The sequence below is a fragment of the Canis lupus genome, chromosome 1, assembly GCF_003254725.2.
Source record: "Canis lupus dingo isolate Sandy chromosome 1, ASM325472v2, whole genome shotgun sequence".
NCBI classification, from domain to species: Eukaryota; Metazoa; Chordata; class Mammalia; order Carnivora; family Canidae; genus Canis; species Canis lupus.
This window is the reverse complement of record NC_064243.1, coordinates 47,618,867-47,644,354: the sequence shown is the minus strand read 5'-3', so window position 1 is coordinate 47,644,354 and position 25,488 is coordinate 47,618,867. Positions and strand designations below refer to the sequence as shown.

Here is a 25,488-nt window from a genome sequence, read left to right as displayed (position 1 = left end):
CCTGTCAACATCAGCGTTGCAGTAGCACTACAGTCTCTACTGATTTGTTGGGGATGACAGAGTAAGAGATACAAGAAGGGGAGAAGAGTAGGAAGTGAGAATAGTGTGAAATACAGAATATATTTTTGTACCCAGTGCTTATTGGTTCGTTTGTCTGTGTCTAAGGATAGGAAGCCTTGTGTTGATAGTAATTAATCATATTCATGGAAAAATATCAGTAACTTTTTATCTAATTATATAATACAGGTAGAGACACTGTTGCGTATTTCCTGTCACATTTTAAAATGAAAACTTATCATACTGACCTTTTTTCTTTCTTTTTGAAGGAAATATAATAAAGTTTACTGGATCACTTATTTTAGGGTAAGTGTCAGCTATGAAATATTAATTGGCTTCTTTGTACTAATGGAAATCTCAATGGAAGTGATTTTACGAGCATGGGGTAGCAAATATGTATAAATTTTGGAATTAGACAAGTGAGTTAATCACTGGTTTTACCACTTCAGTGTTGTCTTGATTCAGTTACTTTACTGCCTGAGAAGTGTCTTATCTTGGATCCAAGGGTGCGATAGGGATTCTATCTACTGGGCACTGTTGGTCTGAGGATAGCACTTGACCTATACAGAGCAGGTGCTCACTAATTAGCTTTCACATACCCAAAATCACATCTTGTAGGTTCTAAAGTGGATCGGAAAGGTAAAAATTAACAGTAGCCAAAATTAGTTTTGAAAACCCTTTAAATCACCATAGAGCTCTCATGAAAGAAAATTGAGGCTGACCAAGAAAACCAGCAGATTGATGTTTTCCATCTCATGCTCTTCAGAAGTGCATGCTTAATGAATGGAGTGACCGTCTTCCCTTATTTTTTAAAGGGGAGTGTATATGTTAATATGTGTCTAATACTATTGTACTGTGTTTGTTAATACTACTCTTTTTCACTATTACATGTATGAGATCATATATATATATATATACACACACACACACATACATATGTAACTCTTAGATGCTGAAATGATCAAGGAGATGCATTTGGCATTTTATACAAATGCATACACTTCTCCATGACACTAATGTAAGACAAAACATAGATGACTTTTCCCTTTGAATCATTCCAGGCAAAAGATACAGTTTTTTTTTTAAAGGATTTTTTTTTAAGACCTTTATTTATTTATTCATGAGAGACACAGAGAGAGAGAGAGAGAGAGAGGCAGAGAGACAGGCAGAGGGAGAAGCAGGCTCCAGGCAGGGAGCCCGACGTGGGACTCCATCCCAGGTCTCCAGGATCACGCCCTGGGCTGAAGGCGGCGCTAAACCGCCGAGCCACCCAGGCTGCCCTCCAGGCAAAAGATATAGTAATGTATTTTGTCTGTTTCATGATTATAGTCAGGAATGTAATGAAAGTTAATAACATAATTTCTAGTAAAGAATTTTGCCTTTTATGGAAAGCACAGTAAAAATATTGAATGCATTTGCTCTTTTTGGGTGCTCAGATAGTTCTTCGAGAAAGGAGAGGATTCTTGAGAGCCTTCTATTGTGGTGCTGGCCAGTGTCTGCCTCTTCTGTCTTACGTGCTTTAACTTTAGAGTGTAAGTCAAAGGTCAGGAGAATGCTTAGTATAACTGATGTTACTAAGCCCTGAATCCAGACACTGCAGCTTTTGTGTCTGGATTTAGGGAATATGTAGGTCAGTCTGACAAGGAAAAAAACCTCTTCACTTTGAGTGCATAACAAAGAATGTTGTATTTCACATCTAAAAATTAACTTTAGGCATAGCTTTTAGGAGATGGAAGTACCTATTGGCTAAACTTTATAGAAAACAGTTTGGCAGTATCTAATAAAGTTGCATAGTATGTATACTGCCCAACAGTCTAATTCTCCTTCTAGCTGAGAATCCTAGAGGAACATACATGTGTACAGTGTAATTGTATAAGATGTGTAACAGGATTGTTTATGATGGATTTAAACTAGCAATTCCCTAAATGCCCATCTATGGTAGAAGGTAGGTTGTGGTATATCCATCAATCGCTGAGTCACATACCATATAGAAATATAAATGTGTGAACCACTGATACGTGTAGCACTGTAAATGAATCTCACAAACAAGAGGCTGAGCAAAGAATATTTACATTGTGATTCCATTCTGATGAAGTCCAGAGACAGACAAAACTAAACTCTGTTGTTGCATGTATAGATGGCAAACTAAAGAGAAACAAGGACATTATTGTAATAAAAGTCAAAGTAATAATTAGCTAAAGAGATGAGAGACTGGGTCAGGATCAGAAGGGACACCCTGTGGGCTTCTGGGGTACTGATCTATGTTTGTCTAGATATTCTAATTATTATTATTAATTAAAGGGAAAGTGTGTGCATACATTTATACATATGTATATAAATATGGTATATGCTATATGTACATTATGGTGTGTATATTATGTTTCCCAATAAGAAGAATGAAAAATTCCATGACAAAAAGCTTAATAAGAAAGACTGGCTCAATCATTAGGGTATATGCTGAGGAGATTTGTGTTTGTTATGGGGTGCACATTGATAGTGTATATAAAACTTCCATTCAAAAAACATTTCACTCAGTGTTTACTAAGCACTTATTTTTCCCATCCTTTTTTGGAAAATTCTGCCTTTTAACCTTTTTTCACCATTTGTAGCAAATGTTAATTTCAATCTATAGGTTTAAGACCTCAACTATTGTGCAGATTGAGCCATTCAGTTTATGTGATACTTGGTAATCTAAGGAGCTCCATAATCAATGTAATTCTGTTATTATGTCATGTAAAAAAAAAAAAAGTGGCTCTTGTCTTACTGTTAGATCATGTATTTATGATGATTTTTTTGTTTCTTTTTAAGTGGTTCTTTATTTCTTACATATGAAATTCTGGCCCTGAAGAAGTCTTTGACATTAGATACTCAAGTAGTAGAAAGAGAAAAAATGAAGTCCTATATATATCTGCAAACAGTTTCTTTAGATAAAAGAGAGAATTATGGTAAGTTTATGGTAAAGTCATCCTACTTCTGTGAAAAATGGAAGCTAATTATTAAATTTTAAAATGAGTATTTAAAACATGATATTAACAAGGTAGGTTCAGCTAATTTTAAGAGTCAACAAATCCTGTGAGAACCAAGTTCCTAAAGAATCATTGAAGACCAAACTTTGGACTTCCATATTTAATTCAGTTTTGCGACTCTCCTGTAACCTAGTGATATGAAGACTAGCTGACTATTTTAGTCTAAACTTAGAATTCCACACTTTAGTGGAGGTCAATTTAGAGGCTGGCCCTCAATTTGGCGAGTATAAAAACATGATTTTGTCACTTAGCTTAGACATAGTTTTGCTTCAAGGGATTTATTCATGCCAACTAAAATCATGACATGGATTCCTAAATCTGGATACCAACTTATTAACAGAGGGGAAAAAGTCTGTCATAGAGGCTGGAAAACCTGTCTTTACTAGTCGGAACATTCTTCTTCTCTGTGTTTAGGTCACAAGGAAACCTAATTAGTAACCAGACAGTTGCTTGATGAACATGAACTTTTAGAGCAGAGGCATATCTTTTCATCAAGGTATGGGTAGCGTGGTGAGTCACTACCTTTGACTTACAGCTGCCTGGTCCTACGTTGTTGGCCAAAATAACCTTCCCTTGTTACTACATTATGTTATCTCAGTGGGACAGGTTCTACTCTTCCTTTTCTAAAAACAGCTGTGTATATCACCATCTGTCCTATTTATATTTACTGTCTTACCCGATGTGTTACAATTTCAATTACACAGATAATTTTTATAGTTTACAATTTATCCATTTGGCAAAGCTTCATCTCCATAGTAGGGCATCTCCAAATTTCAGTTTGAGAAGGGCTATTGTTGAGGGACAATTTCCTGAATGTAGCTAATTGTATGTTGCATATGAGGATTTTGTTAGTTTAACTTAGTGTTTTTGTTTTCGTTTAGTTTTTTACTCTTTTCCTGACTTGGAGAGCAATCTTATTTTGGGATCTAGAGCTCTGTGTTCACATAGTGGTTTTAATTGTTTTGATAGTGACACTAAAAGAAAAAAATGCGATTTTATATTTTTTGAAAAAATTAGAGTTTCTACATTTTTTTTCTCTAAAGTAGTGGAGGATAGCATTAAGAGTATATACTTGGTTTTATCTAAATTTGTAATCATTTTAGGAATCACCTACCAGGCAAGAAAAGAGCTTCACAAAGCAGTAAGAAACCTATTGGCAACATCAGCCAAGATACTGCGGGGCCCATTTGCTGGTATGTGTCAAATATTTAACGTAGAATCTTTATCAATAATCTGAAAGTCATTTCATGATCAGCTTCAGATCTTTTTTTCCCATTTCTTATACTGCCATTTATTATAGCTATGAAAATTGAATGATATTCTCTTGGGCTATATTTAATTCTGGGGTGATTTTAATTTTGATATCTTGGACAATTTTAGTTTTCTTCCCTCACTTTATGGATGTATTGTTGCTAGATAGCTGTGAATAAATATTGAGACTAAGTATACCCTTTTCTCTTGATGAGTGCTTTAAGATTTTAAATTTGTTAGAAAATCACTCCCATGCTTTCTCATAATGAGAATATCGCATCAATAATGTAGATTTTATAATCAAACAAATCAACAAGGTAGAGCTAGCTATGAAAGAGCTTACTTGATCGCTTTAAAAAGTTGACATAAAAAAAAAAAAGTTGACATCATGAAAAAGTAAGGTGAGAAAATTTTCAAGAATTAAAAGATACCAAAGAGACTTAATCAAATCCTGATTTTAAAGAACTACTCTGAAGGTATTTTTTGAACACTTGGAGAAATTTGAATATGAAGTTAGTCTTGATTTTTAGATGATATTAGGAGATTTTCATTAGTATTCTTGGGTGTTATAATGGCATTGTGAGTATATAGGAGAATGCAGGCTTATTCTTAGGAGAGGCAGATATGACTAAGAAAGGGTCAAATCTTATGTCTGCAACTTCCTTTCACGTGGTTTAGAAAAATACATGTACATACAGATTAAGTAAATATGGAAAAATAATAAAATTTATTAAATAGAATATAAACATATAAATGTATTATTCTTTTAATTTTTCCATATGTTCGATATTTTTCATAGTAAAAAAATTTTTAGGGAAAAAGCAACAACAACAAAAGGACCATGTTGTGAAAGCAACATAGTACATAAAACAAAAGCATATAATAACATACATAAAAAATATAGCAATATGACAGAACTAAGAACAAACCTGTCAGTCATTATCAATACCTGGAAATGGATTTCAGTCTCTTATTGTAGAAACTGATAAATTACTATCTTAAATAAGTAGGAGGATAATATGTTGCTTCAACTATTCACACTGTTTACGATGTCTTGTTCTTTTTTCTTTTTGCAAAGACACCTTTAGTACAGTTGATGTAGAGGATCATGAATGTGCTGTGTGGTTGCTCCTGAGGAAGAGCCAGTCGGGTGATAGAGCAGCACGATTGCAGGCTGTGCAGGAAATGTCAGAGACCCATCACTGGCAAGGTAATGAGGCCCTCCAAGAATCTGCTGCACTGCCAGCTCGCTTCTGATTTCTGATGTAAAGGGAAGGAAAGGAGGTGTCATGGAAGGAAAATAATTCAGGAAGTCTTAATATTAGAATTTTAAAAAGAAACTCCAGTGATATAGAAAGTAGAAAACCTACTGGCCTGGTAGCCAGATGTGTTTGGTAAGAACAGGCTCAAAAGTGAGGAAGATATATTTGTGTAACTTGCTACCAGAATAGAGTTTACTTTAGATAAACTCTTGGTGCTGATAGTTATAGCCTAATATTGTATTTTCATTTTCTTTTGGTTCCTATTTAACAAAATATATTGTAATTGCTTGCTGTACTGTATAGTGAGACTTGTTTTTACTTTGACAATCTACTTGGATATAATACTAATAATTAGTATTTGTATATTGTTTTTAAAGGAAGATTTAAAATATTTAATTGTATTTAAAAATCGCAAGTTCTGCACTAAAAGTACATGAACAGGAATTTAGATCTACTCTGATTATAGTACAGGGACTAAAGTATACTTTATTACTAAGATGACTATCTTATAAAAAGGGGTGAATAAGAAATATTTTCAGAGAAAAGTATCAGAATAAGATCTGTCTCCATACAAGTTGACTGGTGGCTATAATTATAAAAACATACATGTATTATATAACCTTTAAGCTTGCTTACTGTGAGTGAAGATGAATAAAAATCCTTAAAAAAATCTACCTTCTGAAAAAAAATTTTAAAAAACTACCTTCTGGGTGCTGGGTGGCTCAGTTAAGCGTCTGCTTTCAGCCCAGGTCGTGATCTCAGGGTCCTGGGATTGAGCCCCGCATCAGACTCTCTGCTCAGTGGAGAGTCTGCTTCTCCCTCTGCACTTTCCTCCTGTTCATGTACCTGCTCACTCACTCTCTCTCAAAACAAACAAACAAACAAACAAACAAACAAAAAAACTGCCTTCCAGGACTCCATTTTGGAGTTACTATATGAGAAAAATCAGAGTTAGAGCCCAGGCATGTAGATTTGGGCAAAGTTCCCCATTTGATCTTTTTTTTTTTTTTTTTTTTTAAAGATTTTGTTTATTCATGAGAGACAGGCAGAGACACAGGCAGAGGGAGAAGCAGGCTCCATACAGGTAGCCTGACGTGAGACTCGATCCCAGGTCTCTAGGATCACTCCCTGGGCTGAAGGCAGTGCTGAACTGCTGAGCCACCTGGGCTGCCCTCTCATTTTATCTTAAAGAACTCACTCAGGTTATGAACTGACATTATTAAAAATGATGTCTGCTTCAGTGGTTGCAGTTTTGTTTTTGATACATAGCTTAGTCTATTTGGGCTGCTATAACACAATACCATAGACTGGGTGGCTTATAAACAATAGAGATTTATTTCGTATAGTTCTATAGGCTAGGAATCCAAGATCATAGTGCTAGCAGACTTGGTGTCTTGTGAGGACCTGTTTCCTGGCTCATAGATGACTGGCTTTTCATTGTGTCCTCATGTAGCAGAGGGGCCATGGGATCCTCTGAGTCTCTGGGCAGTAATCCCAGTCATGGGGGCTCCCAAAGGTTCCCACCTCCACATATCATGACATTGAGAATTAGGTTTCAACATATGAATCTGGTGGTGGGAGGGAGACACAGTCATTCAAAGCAATACATAAAGGCTGGAATGGTTAAATTGTGAAGGCTAAAATAAAGTACCAGCATCTGGAACCTTAGATTATTCATGGACATCATGGGATGCAAAGTACTGCACTATACTAGGGACAGTAGATCTCAGTGCGACATCGGGTTTCTTGAGTAGTGATCAAAACAGTTTTTAAACACTAGAATTATTACAAAGAAAAGGAAAAGTTAAATTGGTTTTGACCTATCAATTTTTACATTTGAAGTTCAGTTCTCCAAAAAGGTTAATTGGAGTGAGATATGCCTACATATATGTTGAGGAGGATTGTAAATGCAGTTGTAATTGTGGAAAGAGACTTGGGAAATTTTGAATCACAAACTTGTGGTTTAAAAATTAAATTGTTCATTTAATTCTTGAGATATCTGTAAGCTAATCTGGGCGCTGACAACATACTTTTACAATAGATTACCAGTATAGGATAATTGCTCAAGCCTGTGATCTGAGAACTCTTATTGGTTTGGCACGAAGCAAAGAGAGTGATCTTCGCTTTTTTCTCCCACCACCTCCTTTGCCATCCTTAAAAGAAGTAAGTAAATAAAAATAATCCAGTGAGTGAAAAATAGATTAATATATCATCTTCACTTTGGGTGTAAAGTAAATTTAGTTCAAAAAGCAGTCTGTTGGTTACTTTTCACAATCTGGTAAACTACATGTTAACCTGAAATTGTAGTTTCTATGCAAAGATTTCTTGATTTATCAGGAGATGTTGTTTCTCTGGTGTTATTTTCCCCTTTGGGGCATAGGGAGTCTCTATACACAAGAGGGTAACTTCATAGCCAGTCAACATCGAAGAATTTCTCCCTTGTTCTAATATTTTTTTTCCCTTGTTCTAATATTGATGTAGTTTTTCTCAACCTCAACACTACTGACATGTTGAGCCAGATAATTCTTTGTTGTTGAAGGTTGTTCTGTACATTATAGGGTGCTTAGCAGCATCTCTATTTCTGCTCACTGGATGCTAGTAGCATCCCTTCAGTCATAACAACCGAAACTGTCTCCAGATATTGCTGAGTGTTTTCTGGGATGCAGAAAGGCCTGAGAGAGCTATTACATGTAGATATTAATGTGTCACTCTGCATAGGTTTTTATTAACCACTACACGTAGATATTAAAGTATTACTCCACATAGATGTTAATTACTAACCACTAATAGGTATTAGAGTATGCTTCTTAGGTACCTTTCCTAGAAAATGAAAATCTGAAAAATTGCAATGAATTATTGAAAAATAGAAAAGTGAATATGCTAGGTATAAATTATTAGAGAAAATCAGAAATGAGTTCTGGATTTTAGAAGCAAGATTTATTTAGAAAGAGTGTAGTCATTTTGAATCCGTAGCTAAACTTTTAGTAGGGCTTTCAGAATGAGGTAGCAGACACAGAAGAATTGTAAATGCAGTTGTAATTGTGAAACAATTACAGAACTCAAAATTAAGTGATTCTCTATATACCTGGGTGGGCAACAGTTTTCAAGACCAAAAGTACTAATTTATCTCTGCCCTCCTGTTTTGTCTTGTTTTGTTTTAAAGGCTTTGGTTCTTTGGGTGGTTTTGTTGTAGTCATTTGTTGAGCTTAATTATGAATAATATCTTTTCCTTTTATTCCAGGATTCTTCCATTGAAGAAGAGCTCAGACAGTTGCTGGCTTCTTTACCTCAAACGGAGCTTGATGAGTGTATCCAGTATTTTACGTCTTTGGCTCTGAGTGAAAGCAGTCAAAGTCTAGCTGCTCAGAAGGTTAGCTCATTTATTCTTTCAGTAAATATTTTGGAGTGCCTGCCCACCCTTTCTAGGATATTGTGCCAGGGCCTATCACTTAGAACCTTAGAATAGTCTTCCTTCTGAGAACAGAATAAACATGTTGACTCTTGGTTGTGTTCCAGGCATTGTTACGGACTATGTGGAGAGAGGTAAGTAAACAGAGTCATAGAGAGCCCTCACTCTGCTTAAGAAGTCACGTTAGGCACCATGGAGGTGACTCTGAAGTTACATCTTGAAGAATGAATAGATAGTAATTTACAAGGTTTTAAATATCACTATATGCTACTGATGCCTAAAGCAGTGTCTCTGATCTTACATTCTAACCCAAGCTCTAGATCTGAATATTCAGCCTCCGATGTGGTGTCTCTGCTTAGATCGGTAATCGTTGTCCCAGACTCAGCATGTTGAGCCCACCTCTCCCTCTGCTAAGTTCTTCTCCTTTAGTCTTTCCATCTGAGTAAATGGCACGGCATCTACCTACTTTCTTAAGCTAAAGGATAGGAATTCCTGTTGATTTCTTCCTTCTGCATTCAGCCAATCCACAGTTCCTGCAAGCTGTCCCTTCAGATACAGCTTGAGTCTGTTTGCCTCACTATCTGCACTGTAACCACTTCCCCAGCTGTTGTCATCTCTTTCTCATGCTGTCCTGTTCTTTCATCTCGGCTCTGTTCTTGCTGTCATTTAAAAAATAATTTTAAAGTCTCTTTCAGAGTCTTCAATTTCAGTTTATTGAGGTCTTAATTACTGTTTGGGGTGACATTGACTCTCAGATTGTGGGTTAACATGGGTGAAGTATTTTTACTGTGAGTTTGACTTTAGCCAAATGGATTGTTTTCTGTGGGAGTCCTGAGCACCTTGGATTGTAAATTGGTCCTTGCAGAGCAGTTTTTGTGTTTACTTCTGTTGGATACATCAGGAGTTTCACTCTTACTGGACTAGTTTGGTATTAATTCCCTAGTTTGGGATTTCTATGTCACATAGGGAGTATAAATTCAGATGTAAAGTTTGTGTAGTGGCAAATGGTGTGCAAACAAGGAGACTGAGCACAGATCAGAAGGGCACAGTTCAGCATGCTCAGCTTACGTGCCATCTTGTCAGAGCTCTCAAAGTGCTACTCAGGGTCTTTAACACCTTTGCAGTAAGACTCTCTTCACACATGAGAACCATCCTGATTGAGGAGTTTATGTTCTCTCCCCCTACATCCCCTTCTTCCACTGCTTTAGCTGTAGGCTGATTCACTAGATGTAAATAACTGGCATACATAGCAGAAGGCTTCATCTACGTGAATCAGAGCACAGTATCCTGAATGCAGCATCCGAAATTTACTCCAACTCCAGCCTGCCCGAGGGCGGTTACTGAAATCCATTATTTTTGCAGTATCATCTCAGCAAGTTTTTTGTCTTCATAAAATATCTGTCTCTAAGAGAAATTAAAACAAATTACTGTCACTATTACTACAACAACCATATAATCTACTCAGAGGAAAGTATTTTATCAGTAAAACAAATTATAGTAGCATATATTCTCTTGCCAATTTAATGATTTGTCTTTTTCTCATTTGAGCCAGGAGGGGACAAATTAACAACGTATCAGTAGATAATGACTTCTCTACTATACTTTATATAATTTCCCCATTTGGTCCATGCCTTGAAATCTCTCCAGTGACTTGTCATCATAATTTTCTTTTTGATGCTCAGAATGCCACTGCCTGGCCCACTAGAGCTCTTTGTTTCAGCTGACCTTATTGTCACTTTTAATTCAGTCCCCAAGGTGGCTACAAAAAATACCTTGTTTTCTGATGGTAAGATGTCTCTGGCCCTTCTTGAATCTTCCCACCTTCCAACATGAATTGGTTGCTCCTCAAAGGTGACCTGGTACTTCTTAGTGGAGAATAGTATTAGAGTCCAGGACCAAGGCCTCAGGGGTATACTCTGTATTGTTCTACATGAAGATAGACCCCTAGCAACCGAAGTAACAGAGCAGAGCAATTGTGTTTCTTAAATGTTCTTAAAAATCATGATATTTCCAGTTAAACTGTTTTCTTTTTTTAGAGTAACAGCTTTATTGAGCTACAATTCACATTTTATAAAATTTGCCATTTAAAAATGCATAATTTGGGCACCTGGGTGGCTCATTCGGTTAAGCATCTGCCTTCGGCTCAGGTCATGATCCTAGGGCCCTGGTATTCAGTCCCATATTGGGTTCCCTGTTTAGCAGGGAGTCTACTTCTCCCTCTACCCATCTCCTCACTCATACTCTCTCTTTCAAATAAATAAAATCTTAAAAAAATTAAAAAATAAATATGTATAATTTATTGGGTTTTTATATACTCAGAGACTTGTGCAACCATCACCATTAATTCCAGAACATTTTTGTCATCCCCAAAAGAAATTTGAACCCATTAGCAGTCGCTCTTTATTCCCCCTGCCCCAGTACTGGTGCCACTATTATATTCCCATTCTCTATGAATTAGCCTGTTCTGGATATTTCACATAAAGGGTACCATCTAATATGTTAGTAATATGTTACCTTTTGTGTCTGACTTTTGAAGGTTCATCCATGTTGTAGCATGTATTGGTACTTCTTTCCTTTTTATGGCCAGTAATATTCCAGTGTATGGATAGATGCCATTTTGTTTATCCATTCATCAGTTGATGGATATTTAGGTTGTTTCTACTTCTTGGCTATTATGAATAATACCGCTGTGAATATCTGAGTACAAGTTTTTGTGTGGGTATATGGTTTTAATTCTTTTGGATATGTACCTAGGAGTGGGTCATATGGTAACTCTGTGTTTAACTTTTTGAAGGGCTTCCAAAATATTTTCCACAGCAGCTGCACCATTTCACATTCCTACTAGCAACATATGAGGGTTTCAATTTCTCCACATACTTGCCAACACTTGTTACCCATCTTTTTTATTATGAGCCACCTCATTATGTATGAAGTAACATCTTCATTCTGGTTTTGATTTGCATTTTTCCTAATGACTAATGATGTTGAACACTCTTCTGTGTGCTTATTAGTTATTTATTTACCCTCTTTGAGAAGTGTCTTCAAATCCTTTGCCCATTTTTTAATTGGGTTACTTGTCTTATTATTATTGTAAAAATTTTTATATATTTTGGATATAAATTCCTTATCAGATAGATTATTTGCAAATATTTCTCCTATTCTGGAAGTTTTTTCACTTTTTGGATAGTGTCTTTTGTAGCACAAACATTTTTAATTGTGAAGTCCAGTGTATGCATTTTTTTCTTTTGTTGCTTGTCCTGCTGGTGTCCTGAAGACCATGCACCTGTCATTCTGAGTAATTTATCTATATCCTTCCCTTTTCACCTGGGAGCCAGAGAGTATAGCCTTACTTTCAGCAGGTCTTGTCCAACTTCTGATAGTTTCATCTTGGCCAGGACCAGATTGTTTATCAACAGAGCAGTGGGCACAGTGGGATGGAAATGCCTCCCTGTTCTCTGCCATAGGCATCCCACTGACTTCTGTACCCCCTGCTGTCACTCACTTACTTCTCTCCTTGTTCCAATGCCAGAGCTCCTGGCACCTGGCCTGATGTTTTTCTTTTTCAGTACAATCGATTTTCTTTTGCTTATTACTATTTAGTTGTCATCCCCCTAACTTTTATAGTGTTATATCATCTACAGCATTTTTAAACATTTTGCTAAGTCAAGCGAGAGAAAGTGGTTTAATAGACTATGCTACCTCTTTTCTGCCGAGAAGTCATGGCCTCAGCAGCTTAAAGAATATCTTAGTCTGCATGGACCCTGGGGGTTGTGTGTGTGTGTGTGTACATGTATGTGTGTTCATAATTAACATATACTATGTGTGCATGTTTTAACATTTACTACCTTGGAGAGGCTGTGGGTTTCCTGCCACCTGAGATGTCCCACACATCTCAGTTGGCTTATTTTTATTTATTTTTTAAGATTTTATTTATTTGAGAGAGAGGGAAAGGGAGCAGGGGGAGGAGCAGAGGGAGAAGAAGCAGACTCCCCACTGAGCAGGAAGCTCAGCTCAGAACTCCATCCCAGGACCCTGAGATCATGCATGACCTGAGCCAAAGGCAGATGCTTAACTGATTGGACCACCCAGGTGCCCTCAGTTGGCTTATTCTCCTAAACATAGTGATGTCTGAAAAAGTAATTCATATGACCTTTTAATTGCATTGACTTGACATTATTCCAATTCAGTATATTTAGGTATCATAGATCATGGTGGAAATGATGAAACTGATTCTGACTCAAAACATCTCCATTCTACTGGGCAGACCACATACACACATAGATCTATCCTTTAAGCAGAAATTTCAGAAGGAAATTTTTTCTGGTACTTAAAAAAAAATGAATGCTTTGGGTTTAATGAAGTACTTTTGATTTTTCAGTTGGAAGATTCTTTTTTCACCATGACTTGACTCCCTGTCCTCTGAACACTTTTTTTAATTTTTTTATTTTTATTTTTTCAAGAGAATAGTAAATCGTTTATTGATTACACATGATAATGGACAATACACAAGCTTTAATCCCATCTATAATTTTATCTGATACCATAATTCAATTTAGATATATTGCATAGGATGTACCAACAATCATAATAACCAAATAAACTCCAGGACTTTGCTTGGGTGACCCTTTTAATGGTGAACTCCAGGTCACAACACATTAACTGTCAGTTCAACCATACCAAGGTTTGTGGAGACAATGGCTTCTGTGCCCAAGCAGGTTGCAAATAAATTTCGAGTGGAACCTGGCATCACCCTGAAGGAATTCTAACTTCACACTGTTGGGGTAGTTTACCAAGATGGCTTCAGAGTAGACTAACTTTACACAGCACATTTAAAAAAAGACACATTTATTCAGCGTCATGATCAGACTATTACATTTAGCAATCAACAGCATGGGTGCAAAAAAAAATCTACATTAAAACCCTTTGTTGGAATGCTTTACACTTTCCACAGAACAGAAACTAAAATAACCTGTTATACAATTAGACACAAATACAGTCCTCGAGTTTTTTGCCCATACACATGAGTATTGTCTAAAACATGTCTTCTTTGTAGTAGCTAGGCCCTGCCACCACTGTGCTTGGCTGAGTTCACAAATCTGTTGTAACCTGTAGCTTCCCTGTCACTTCTCTGGCTCTCCTCTCCTGCTAAGCTTTGTTTCCTGGCAGTAATTAAAACCTTCTGCCACTGCCATAGCTGCTGCTGCTGCTGGAACCGCCATAATCACCTTGGTTTCATGGTTTGGCAAAGTATTGGCCTCCACCACCATAGGGGCCAGAGCTTCTGCCTCCAAAATTTTCTCCTTTCATGGGTCCAAAATTTGAGGATTGATTGTTGTAATTGCCAAAATCGTTATAGCTTCCACCACCTCCAAAGTTGCTTCCGTCATTACCAAATCCGTTATAGCCATCCCCACTGCCACCGTATCCACCACCACCTCGACTGCCACCGAAGCCACCTCGACCACTGAAGTTCCCTCCACGACCAAAGTTGTCATTCCCACCAAAACCACCTCCACGACCACCACCAAAGTTTCCAGAACCACTTCGGCCTCTTTGGCTGGACGAAGCACTAGCCATCTCTTACTTCGATAGGGCTTTCCTTACTTCACAGTTGTGGCCATTCACAGTATGGTATTTTTGAATGACAATCTTGTCTACAGAGTCGTGGTCATCAAAGGTCACAAAAGCGAAACCTCTTTTTTTGCCACTGCCTCGGTCAGTCATGATCTCAATCACTTCAATTTTCCCATACTGTTCAAAATAATCTCTTAGATGAACACTTTTTAAAAAAAAGATTTTATTTATTCATGAGAGAGAGAGAGAGAGAGAGACACAGGCAGAGGGAGAAGCAGGCTCCATGCAGGGAGCCTGACGTGGGACTCGATCCCGGAACTCCAGGACCATGCCCTGGGCCAAAGGCAGGTGCTAAACTGCTGAGCCACCCAGGGATCCCCTGAACACTTTTAAAAAAGTTTTTATTTAAATTCCAGTTAGTTATTATACAGTATAATATTAGTTTCAGGTGTAAAATATAGTGATTCAGCACTTCCATGCATCACCCAGTGCTCATTATGAGTGCACTCCTTAATCCCCATCACCTATTTCCTGCAACCCCACCTCCCACCTTCCCTATGGTAACCATCAGTGTGTGCTCTAGAATTAAGAGTCTATTTCTTAGTTTACCTCTCTTTTTTTCTTTCCCTTTGTTTATTTTGTTTCTTAAATTCTATTTATGAGTGAGATCATATACTATTTGTCTTTCTCTGACTTATTTTGCTTAGCATTATACTCTCTAGCTCCATTTACATAGTTGCAAATGGCAAGATCTCATATTTTTTTAAAGATTTTATTTATTCACGAAAGACACAGAGAGAAGCAGAGACATAGGCAGAAGCAGGCTGCCTTTGGGGAGCCCGATGCAGGACTCAATCCCAGGACCCTGTGATCACAACCTGAGCTAAAGGGAGATGCTCAACCACTGAGCCACCCAGGTGCCCCGAGATCTCATCCTTTTGGAAGGCTGAATAATATTCGTGTCTACAGCCCACATTTTTTTTATTCATCAGTTGATGGACACGTGAGCTGTTCCATAGTTTGGCTATTGTAGTTAAGGCTGCTGTAAACATTGAGGTACATATATCCCTTTGAATTAGTATTTTTGTATTCTTTGGGTAAATGCCTAGTGCAATTGCTAGATCATAGAATAGTTCTAGTTTTAATTTTTTGAGGAGCCGCCTATATACTGTTCTCCAGAGTAGCTGCACCAGTTTGCATTCCCAGTAACAGTGCAGGAGGGTTCCCCTTTCTCTCCATCCTCTCCAACACCTGTTTCTTGTGTTGTTGATTTTGGCCCCTTTGACAGGTGTGAGGTGATACCTCATTGTAGTTTTGAGTTACATTTCCCTGATGAGTGATATTGAGCATGTTTTCATGAATCTGTTGGCCATTTGTATGTATTCTTTGGGAAAATGTCTATTCATGTTTTTTGCCCATTTTAATTGGATTATTTCTTTTTTAGGTGTTGAGTTTCATAAGTCTTTATATTTTTGGATAGTAGCCCTTTATCAGATATATCATTTGCAAATATCTTCTCCCGTTTTGTAGGTTGCCTTTTAGTTTTGTTGATTGTTTCCTTTGCTGTGCAGAAGGTTTTTATTTTGATGAAGTCCCAAAAGTTTATTTTTGCTTTTGTTTGCCTTGCCTCAGCAGACATATAGTAAGAAGTTGTTATGGCCAGTGTCAGAGTTACTGCCTGTGTTCTGCTTTAGAATCTTAATGGTTTCATGTCTTACATCTAGTTCTTTTAACCTATTTTGAATTTATTTTTGTTTGTGGTATAAGAAAGTAGCCTAGTTTCATTCTTTTGCATGTTGCTCTCCCCAACACCATTTGTTGAAGAGACTCTTTCCCGTTGGATATTCTTTTTTGCTTTATTGAAGATTAATGATTATATAGTTGTGGGTTCATTTTTGGGTTTTCTATTCTGATCCATTGATCTATGTATTTATTTTTTGTGCCAGTACCATACTGTCTAGATCACTGTAGCTTTATAATATAACTTGAAATCCAGAATTGTATTCCCTTTGGCTTTGCTTTTCTTTTTTCAAGGTTGCTTTGGCTACTTGAGGTCTTTTGTCATTCCATACAAATTTTAGGATTGTTTGTTCTAGCTCTGTGAGAAATGCTGTTGGTATTTTGATAGGGATTGCAGTAAGTGTGTAGATTACTTTGGGTAATATAGACATTTTAACAACATTTGTTCTTCTAATCCTTAGGCATGGAATGTCTTTTCATTTCTTTATGTCCTCTTCACAGTTTCTTTCATTAGTGTTTTATAGTTTTCAGAGTATAGGTCTTTCACCTCTTTAGTTAGGTTTATTCAGCAAGGAAGAAGTAGAACTTTCACTATTTGCAAATGACATTGATATTCTATATGGAAAACCCAAAATTCTCCACCAAAAAAATTGCTAGAACTGATACATGAATTCATTAAAGTTGCAGGATGCAAAATCAATGCATAGAAAAATCTGTTGCATTTCTATTCACAATAATGAAGTAGAAGAAAGAGAAATTAAAGAGTCAATCCCATTTACAGTAATACTAAAACCAGTAAGATACCTGGGAATAAACCTAACCAAGGAGATGAATGCTTTAAAAAACAAACAAACAAAAAGGGGATGCCTGGGTGTTTCAGTGGTTGAGTGTCTGCCTTTGGCCCAGGGCGTGATCCTGGAGTCCCAGGATTGAGTCCCACATTGGGCTTCCTGCATAGAGCCTGCTTCTCCTTCTACCTATGTCTCTGCCTCTCTCTCTGTGTCTTTCATGAATACATAGATAAAATCTAAAAAAAAAAAAAAAAAAAAAACAGAATAAAACAAAAAGTAGCACATCTTTAACATTAAAGAAAAAAAACATTTAGTTTCAGTTCTGAGGCCCCATCTCATCAGACAATAAGCAACTCCATCTTAGTTGTTCTTGTTCTCATCTCCCCACCCTCACCTCTTTTCCCCTCTCCTGCTATTTAGTCAGGCTTCTCAGATTTTTTACTTACCAAGAAGTTGGGAGTGAAGAGATAGGAGGGGTGTCCTTCTGGTTTTTAGAGATCTGCCAAAGCTGCCTTGTGACAGTCTCTGGGCACCATTCAAGAGGCAATATGCTGCTTCTTTACAAAACTACCTGCTCAGGAGGTTACTTAGCCTCAGCAGATAATCTACACAGCTGTTTGGTTTTAGAGCAGGGCTTCTTAACCTTTGTATACCATGGACCCCCTTTGATGTTTAGTAAAGTCTGTGAACTCATTTCTAGATGCATAAAACACAATACATAGGATTACAAAGGAAACCAATTATAGTGAAATACTGTTATCAAAAATAATTTTTGTGGTATAATACATACGGTTCTTATTAATGCATTAAATAATACATTTAAAAAGGAAAGTTAGAGTTTCTTTTAAAATATTTTAACTTATTTTGAAATAATTTTAAACTTCAAGAATTGCAGAAGTAATACACTTCCCTAAGATTCACCAGTTATTAAAATTTTGTCCCATTGTTTTCTGATCTCCCACTTACTCCCCGTCTCTATAGATATATTTTATATGTCTCTTACACACATTTACTATTTTCCTCCATGAACCATTTCAGAGTCGGATGTAGAAATGACATCTTATTAACTCTAAAGACTTAAGTGTGTATTTCCTGACAACATGGACATTCTGAGCTATGACCACAGTACAGGTATCAAACTCAGAAAATTAACATTGGTAGACTACTGTTATCTAATATAGACTCCATGTTTGAATTTTGCCAAGTATTCCAGTAATTCTTTTATGGCAGCTTATTGTTTTGTTTTTGTTTGTTTATTTTTTTTTTTTTTTAAAGATTTTATTTGTTTATTCACAAGAGACACAGGCAAAGGGAGAAGCAGACTCCATGCAGGGAGCCCGATGCAGGACTCAATTCAGGGACCCCAAGATTACACCTTGGGCTGAAGGCAGCGCTAAACTGCGGAACCATCTGGGCTGCCCCGCTTGTTTTTTTTTGTGGGGTTTTTTGTTTTTTTGTAAATCTGATCCAGGTCTAGGAAGAAACCCTGGATTTGGTGGTCATTGCATTTGGTTTTATCTAGAACAATGCTTCAGCTTTTCTCAACCTTCATGTCATTAACATTTTTGAAGAATACAGAGTAGCAGTTTGCAGAATGTCTTTAGTTTAGTTTATCTCATGTGTCCTCAGGATTAGATTCAGCTTTCGCATTTATCACATGAACACAAAGTAGGTGATTTATGTCCTTCCCAGTGTGCTGCATCCAGAAGCACATGATGCCAGTTGGTCCCCTTATTGCTGATGCTAACTTGCCAGGTTTCTCTGTTTTGTTTTGTTTTTTAAAGATTTTATTTATTTATTTGACAGAGAGCACGCCCAAGGAGGGGGAGCAGCAGGCAGAGGGAGAGGGAGAAGTAGGCCCCTCAGACCAGGGAGCCCAATGTGGGACTTGATCCCAGGACCCCAGGATCATGACCTGTGCTGAAGGCAGATGCTTAACCCACGAAGCCACCCAGGTGCCCCCTTTTCTCTGCTTTAACGTTAATATGTTTTGTTTGTAATGATTATAGGATCTGAGGGAGGAGGGGATGTTTGAGACTGTTAGGCTGTCCTCTTCAAACTGTCAGCCAATAGTTTCAGTATCCTTCAAATGAATTGTGCCTGATAATGGTTATTCTTGGATGGTTGCAAAATGGTGATCTCTCACCCTCAACTCTGATACTCCCTCTTTACTTCTATATACTGTTAAGGAAAAACTTTCCTTCTTCCTTCCTTCCTTCCTTCCTACCTGATCCATGGACTAGGGGCTCATGGATTATTGTTTTATTCCCTAGATTATAACCAGTACTACTGTTATTCATAGTGTCTTCAGATTTGGTGTGGGAACCCCTTCAGGTTGCCTCTCATGTGTTTTGGAGTTGTCTCCATTATTTTTTGAGTACCTCCTTATTTTCTGGCATTAGAAAATGTTCCATGCTCATCTTAAACTTTCTCTGCTCCAGCTCTGGTGTCAGCTGAATCTTTAGGAAGCCCTGGTTCCTCCTAGGACCAGTGGTTGTTAGAAACCAACTTTTGGGTATAAGCTTGCTCTTTGCTACTGGTGTTGCTCTTAGACCTTTTCAGTGGACAGTTGGGGAAATTTTCAGTTTTGTATGGATCAATTCAAAGTGTAAATTAGGCTTTTTAAAGAAATCAGTGTGAATGCTGTTGTGGCTTGGCTGAATAAGAGTGCTAAACTGATGACTAGTCTGTCCATGTATGGGTCTCAAATAACTGCTGGTGAGTGGACACTGGATAGCAGTGTCAATTCTGGGCCACCAGTACCAGGACCACCAGCAGTAGGTCTTCAAAGGAATAATGATCCTAATGTTATTTTCAAAAAGCTGCAGCAAATGAGATGTGATAGGAAAATATCTGCACTTTCTATTGTTGTGCCCAAGATTGCGAATCCGAGAAACCACCAAGGAGCCAACACCGATGCAAACACACGAGGGTTTATTTACAAGCTCGAGCTTGGGTCCAAGTATACCTGACACAGTGGAGCAGGGACTTGGACCCCGAGACTAAGAGGCGTAGCAGCTTTATAGGGGCCAGTGGCCCATGGGATACACAGAAAGTTGCACAGTCATGTCGGTCCACACGCAGGTGGCCAATTGAATTACATTTTACCCTATAGTATCCATTTGAGCTGGCCTATTACTTTGGTCAGAATTGGCAAGCAGTTTTGGTGGGCACAAAGCAGGGTTACGTTGTTATGAGCAGATTTCCAATTAGGGTGTGCCCAGCAGTTTGACTAGGGTGGGGCAGCGCCTTAAGCAATAAGCAGGTCATGTGGGGGTCATACAGGAGGTGGCAGGTGTAGCACAAAATGGAGTTAGTCCTGCTCTGCTTGTCCAGGGGTAGGGGATTTTTGTTAAATTTCCTGGGTCCCACATCTATACTGATAGAGTTACATAGATTGCTACTGTTACTATGGTTTATTGTCTGTGTTTATAATTGAAAGCAATGCAGAATTTCTGTTAGATGTCAGGAAGATAAAGACGTAACATTTTCTCATCAAGTATATGCCCTCTGTAACCTGAATTCTGTCTACTTCAGGCATTTAAAGATGACCCTGGATTGGCAATTCCTGTTTTAGAATGAACACTGTTTCTGAGCCCAGTTGGTTTGCACAAATTGCAGAGTTCTGAGGTTGTAAGTTTTTCATATAGAAATACCAGAGATTTACACAAATTTTAAAACAAAGGGACCTGCAATTAGAAGCAGTATTGGGCAGCCCGGGTGGCTCAGCAGTTTAGCACCACCTTCAGCCCAGGGCATGTGATCCAGGAGACCAGGTATCAAGTCCCATGTCGAGCTCCCTGCATGGAGCCTGCTTCTCCCTCTGCCTGTGTCTCTGCCCCTCTCTCTCTCTCTCTCTCTCTCTGTCTCATGAAAAAATAAATAAAATCTTAAAAAAAAAAAAAAGCAGTATCAAAACTCTCTGTACCCCCTGCTCCCCACCCACCCTGGCATGATCTGCCTTCCCTCCTCTTGTTCCTTCTGTCATTGGGATAACTGGGTTAGAAAGAGCAAAATCACTTTCTAGCTTTGTGAGTGACCCTTGGCCTGCCACCATCCCAGATGTTACCATCAAGATCATTCCTTCTTTGGTGTCAGGATCCAGCTTTCAGTCTCTATTACCATCTAGATGCTTCCAATCAGTCAGCTTGTCCCTAGTTTCTACCTTTCTTAGAGGACCTCAGGTGTCTGTGACCCTGCAGAACATTTGAAAATTTTAGATTGTGCTTTATTTTTCATCTAACATGACAAGCTGCCTGGAGTCAAGGAAACAGTTGATATAGTGCATTGAAATGATTTCCCATCACAAAGCTTTTGTGGTCTTGGCTTAAGGACAGTCCAGCTAAAATTCTGCCATTTTAGTATTATCATTTGCCCCTGTAGTTTCAGAGTCTCTGAAATCGCTTTAACCATTAGGGTCTGAAGTCCTTGCATCAAGACACTTCTAACACTGATCTGGATAAGCATAGCAATGATTATGATTGAGAGAAAGACACTGACTTGGTTTAAGGATGGGAGATTTTTTTAATGACAGAGGGTTTGGAAAACTACAAAGATGTTTACACAAAACAGGAAACTGTGAAGCTTGCTTTCACATGGTTGGACAGGTTTCCATGCTCCTGCAGTTCTCCATGATGCACAGCTGTGCATTGATTCTTTGTTGGAATGAACCCATTATTGTCATCTGCAAACTCCCCACACCTACCCTCCCCTCAACTTTGGTTGTGAATAAATCTGCTCATCAGTGTAAGTAACAGAGAAAGCAAACAGCTTATTTCTAAGTGTTTCTAGAAGAGCAGATAATAATTTTCAGATGTCACATTCCTTAGCAGCCCTTGGCTTCAGCTTACCTGAATCTGTATCTTCGCTGCTTTTCTGAGTATCCCCTCCCTCATGCTCACTATGCTCCAGCCATAGTGAACTTGCTAAGTATTTATCTACTCATGTTCTCCATTCCTTGAACTTGCTAAGTATTTATCTACTCATGTTCTCTCTGCCTGGGATTCTCTGCTACTAACTTGTCATATAGCTGCCTCTTCATCCTTCATCTCTCAGTTTGTCAACTCCTCATAGAGACCTTCCTCTTTATCTCAAATGTTTATTGCATTTATTGCCCTTTATGGCATTTATCCCATTGTGTAATTATGCTATGTATTTATTTGTTTGATTACTTAATCTTCTCTCTTCAGTAGTCTATAATAATCTCCACAGTACCAAATACAGCCTCCCACACAATATGTTCTCAATAAATATTTATGGAATAATGAATGAATGAATTATGACATTGTTACAAGAACCAGCTGCGCACAAACTTACACATACTAAGTAATAACTGGCATATTTCTATTATGAATTAAAGTATTTTTGTATCACAGACAAAAATGGAAGTAACTCTACAGATATTATTTAATTGGAGTCTAGGTTATATGGTAGGAAAATATCCATTAGGTACTAAGTAATTTGGCTGTTATAAACTTGTTGAGATGCATTTGAAAAATATCACATAAATCCACAGTAATGTTATGTCTCATTGGGTATCATAATAAAAAATTTTTACATAAAATGCTTTGTTACACATATGATTAGTATATAATATGGATATAAATTCTTCAGTAACTTTATTAGTTGATTTTTTATTTTATGCATTATTATTATTATTGCCTTTTAATTTTTATACCTTACCTTTATTACTGTTTTTAACATTATCATTCTTTCTTCCTTTTCCTCTGCATTTCTCTAAGCCTTAAGAAATTGTTTTTTAGTTGCACATATGGAATTTGATGCGTGGCGTTTCTTAAATTTTTACAAATTTATGTAACCTTGCTCTATCTTAATCTAGTGATAAAACAGTAAGCTATGTATGTTTATTTTCATGTTACAAATTAGAATATGATCTATATGACTACACCATGAGTTCATACCTTTTATTCATTCCTTTTTGCTTGTGCTTTTTACTACCACACAATTTGCCAGTTCATAAATAGCTTAGAAGCTTTGCCAATGAGGTTGGATTTGGAACTGTATTCTTATATCCTACTTAGGAAATTATCAAGAAAAACACAAAATCCTAGGTAATTTTTTTCCTCCTTCCTTTTATTTTCTTGGAGCATTTAGCTTAGAAATAGGTCAGATGATTTGAGGGTGTAAAGTAAGAGGGATATGGGGAAGGTAGGTTGTGGTGGGAGATCTTTAAGAAAAGTTCCCCATCCCCCAGAGCCCACCAGTTCACTGTTTGCCCTTATTCCTACTAGAGGAGAGCGTGACTCTCAATGAGTTAGGCCCTTCCCAGCCCTCTATTTAAAGGGCGTAAATGTTTAAGATCTAAGCATGCTTAAACTTGGATAAACAGAATGTTACATCAGAGAGGATAGTATGAGTAAATATTACAGAATGGCCAAACATTTTGAATGTTTACTAGGTTCATTGAACAGTGGGTCCTGTAAGTTAACTCAAAATGCAGAAACTTTTGGATTGTATTTCCTATAGGAAACAGTGGGCTTTCTAGACACATTTTTGAAAAACATTACTTTGTAGTTGAGCTGTTTTGCCAGCAGGTGGCCTGTATACACACAGTTGTGCCCCTCATTTAAATACGAAGTGCTTTAAAGTAGATACAATAATAAGTCTTCCCTCCATCCCTTTCATGTCCCCCACCCAGCACGCGCGGGCACACATACACACATACACACTCATGTAATTTTTCATATTCTTACACAAATGGTAGCATACAATACATTCTTCTGCCCCTTTTTCTCACTTAAGGGTTCATCTTGGAGATTCATGTATATCAAAATATGAGGAGACTCAAAGATTTTATGTTCATAGAGCATTCCATTGTACAGTGGTCCCATCATTACTTAACCAGCCTCCTGTTGATGGCAGTAGGTAGTTTCAGTCTTTTGTGCTTAACAACAATGCTGCAATGAACAAAGCTGAACCTGTATCACTTTGCCTGTGCGTGTCTCTATGGATTGTTGAAGGGCACGGAGGCTTGCAGTGTCCCTGAGTTGTCCTTCACAGAAGTAGCAGAGCAATAGGAGTGCCTGCTTCCGTACCCTTCTGATAGATGAGAGCTGTGTTTTCTCATATAGTTTACTGTGCATGCCTCTCATTAGGAATACTGTTGAGCATTGTGTCATAGATTCCCTTTTCTAGGAACTTTCTATTTATGACTGTTGTTCTTTTTTCCATAGCATCGTTGGTATTTTTGTCAATGATTTGTAGGGGATTTTTGTATACTTAGTGACATTACCATTTGATCTGTGATTAAGAGTTGAAATTTTCTTTTCCCAGTTTATTCTTATATTTTACTATTATAGCTAGTTCACATTGCCATACTGTCTCATGCTGTTCTTAGCTCTTCTGTTTATTCTTCCATATGAACTTGAATTTCAGGTTAGGAAGAATTAAAAGCTCTCTGATCATTGTTATCAGTTATCTTCATTTAAAATTTTTCCATTAATGCCTTTTCTCTTTATTATTTTGATTAATAGACTTCAAATAGACTCCACTAGTATCATCTGACAGTAGAACATTATGGTCAACACTGGGCTTTTCTTACTTGATAAAGAATTGTGTGTTAGTCTTCATACTTTCAGAGAAGAGGATACAGAGGAAAGAAGTAAGAAAGACATAAAGATAGCCTCTTCTAGAAATGATTCCTTATGTTTTCTGTTCTAGTAAGCAACAATTTGCATAACTAGTTCTCTTTCAGCTTCCAAAATATGTTGTGTATATAGCTCAAGGATTTTTTTTTTTTTTTTTGTCAAACAAAAAATAAGAGTCACTCTTTTCAGTAAACATTTTAATTATCTTTCAGGGTGGCTTATGGTGTTTTGGAGGAAATGGACTTCCTTATGCTGAAAGTTTTGGAGAAGTTCCTTCAGCTACAGTGGAAATGTTCTGCTTAGAAGCTTTGGTAAAACATTCTGAGGTAACTTACGTTTTCAGAATGTAGTTTAGTTTTTATGATCATAATGAAAAAATTGTACATGTTGGTTCATTCAAGGGAAGTAATCCTCATTTTTTGTAAAAGAAAAAAAGCTTTTTGCTTGTTTTAAAATTTCTGCTTTTTCCCCCATTTAATTATTAGAATTGATAGTCATGATATAGCACAATACATATTTGATAATTTTGCCAAGTATTTCTAAAAATGTATTTAATCTTACTTGGACATAAAAAAGCAATCCATTGTCTCAATATGGCATTGACCTTTGAATTATACTTTTACTGCCCTTCTCAGATCATTTTTACAAATATTACCAAGTAGTTAATTTTCAGTAAAACATCTGCCAGAAATGTAGCAATATAGAAAAGAAGTAAATTTGGTGACCATACTCTTGAATTTTAACCAGCACAAGTATTAGTGGTTTTTAATT

At 37.3% G+C, this 25,488-nt stretch overlaps 1 protein-coding gene across 5 annotated transcripts in view; it reads left to right on the top strand.

Annotated features, from left to right (window-relative positions):
• Nucleotides 1–25,488, top strand: part of SERAC1 (serine active site containing 1) — a 69,779-nt gene that overhangs the window by 21,536 nt on the left and 22,755 nt on the right. For all 5 annotated transcript variants that reach the window (XM_049114011.1, XM_049114013.1, XM_025422631.3 and 2 more), the window contains 7 exons: nucleotides 327–363; nucleotides 2,866–3,002; nucleotides 4,187–4,276; nucleotides 5,413–5,544; nucleotides 7,638–7,759; nucleotides 8,838–8,966; nucleotides 24,930–25,043. In XM_049114011.1, coding sequence (XP_048969968.1) covers nucleotides 327–363; nucleotides 2,866–3,002; nucleotides 4,187–4,276; nucleotides 5,413–5,544; nucleotides 7,638–7,759; nucleotides 8,838–8,966; nucleotides 24,930–25,043 — 761 coding nt within the window. The remainder of the gene's footprint in view (nucleotides 1–326; nucleotides 364–2,865; nucleotides 3,003–4,186; nucleotides 4,277–5,412; nucleotides 5,545–7,637; nucleotides 7,760–8,837; nucleotides 8,967–24,929; nucleotides 25,044–25,488) is intronic.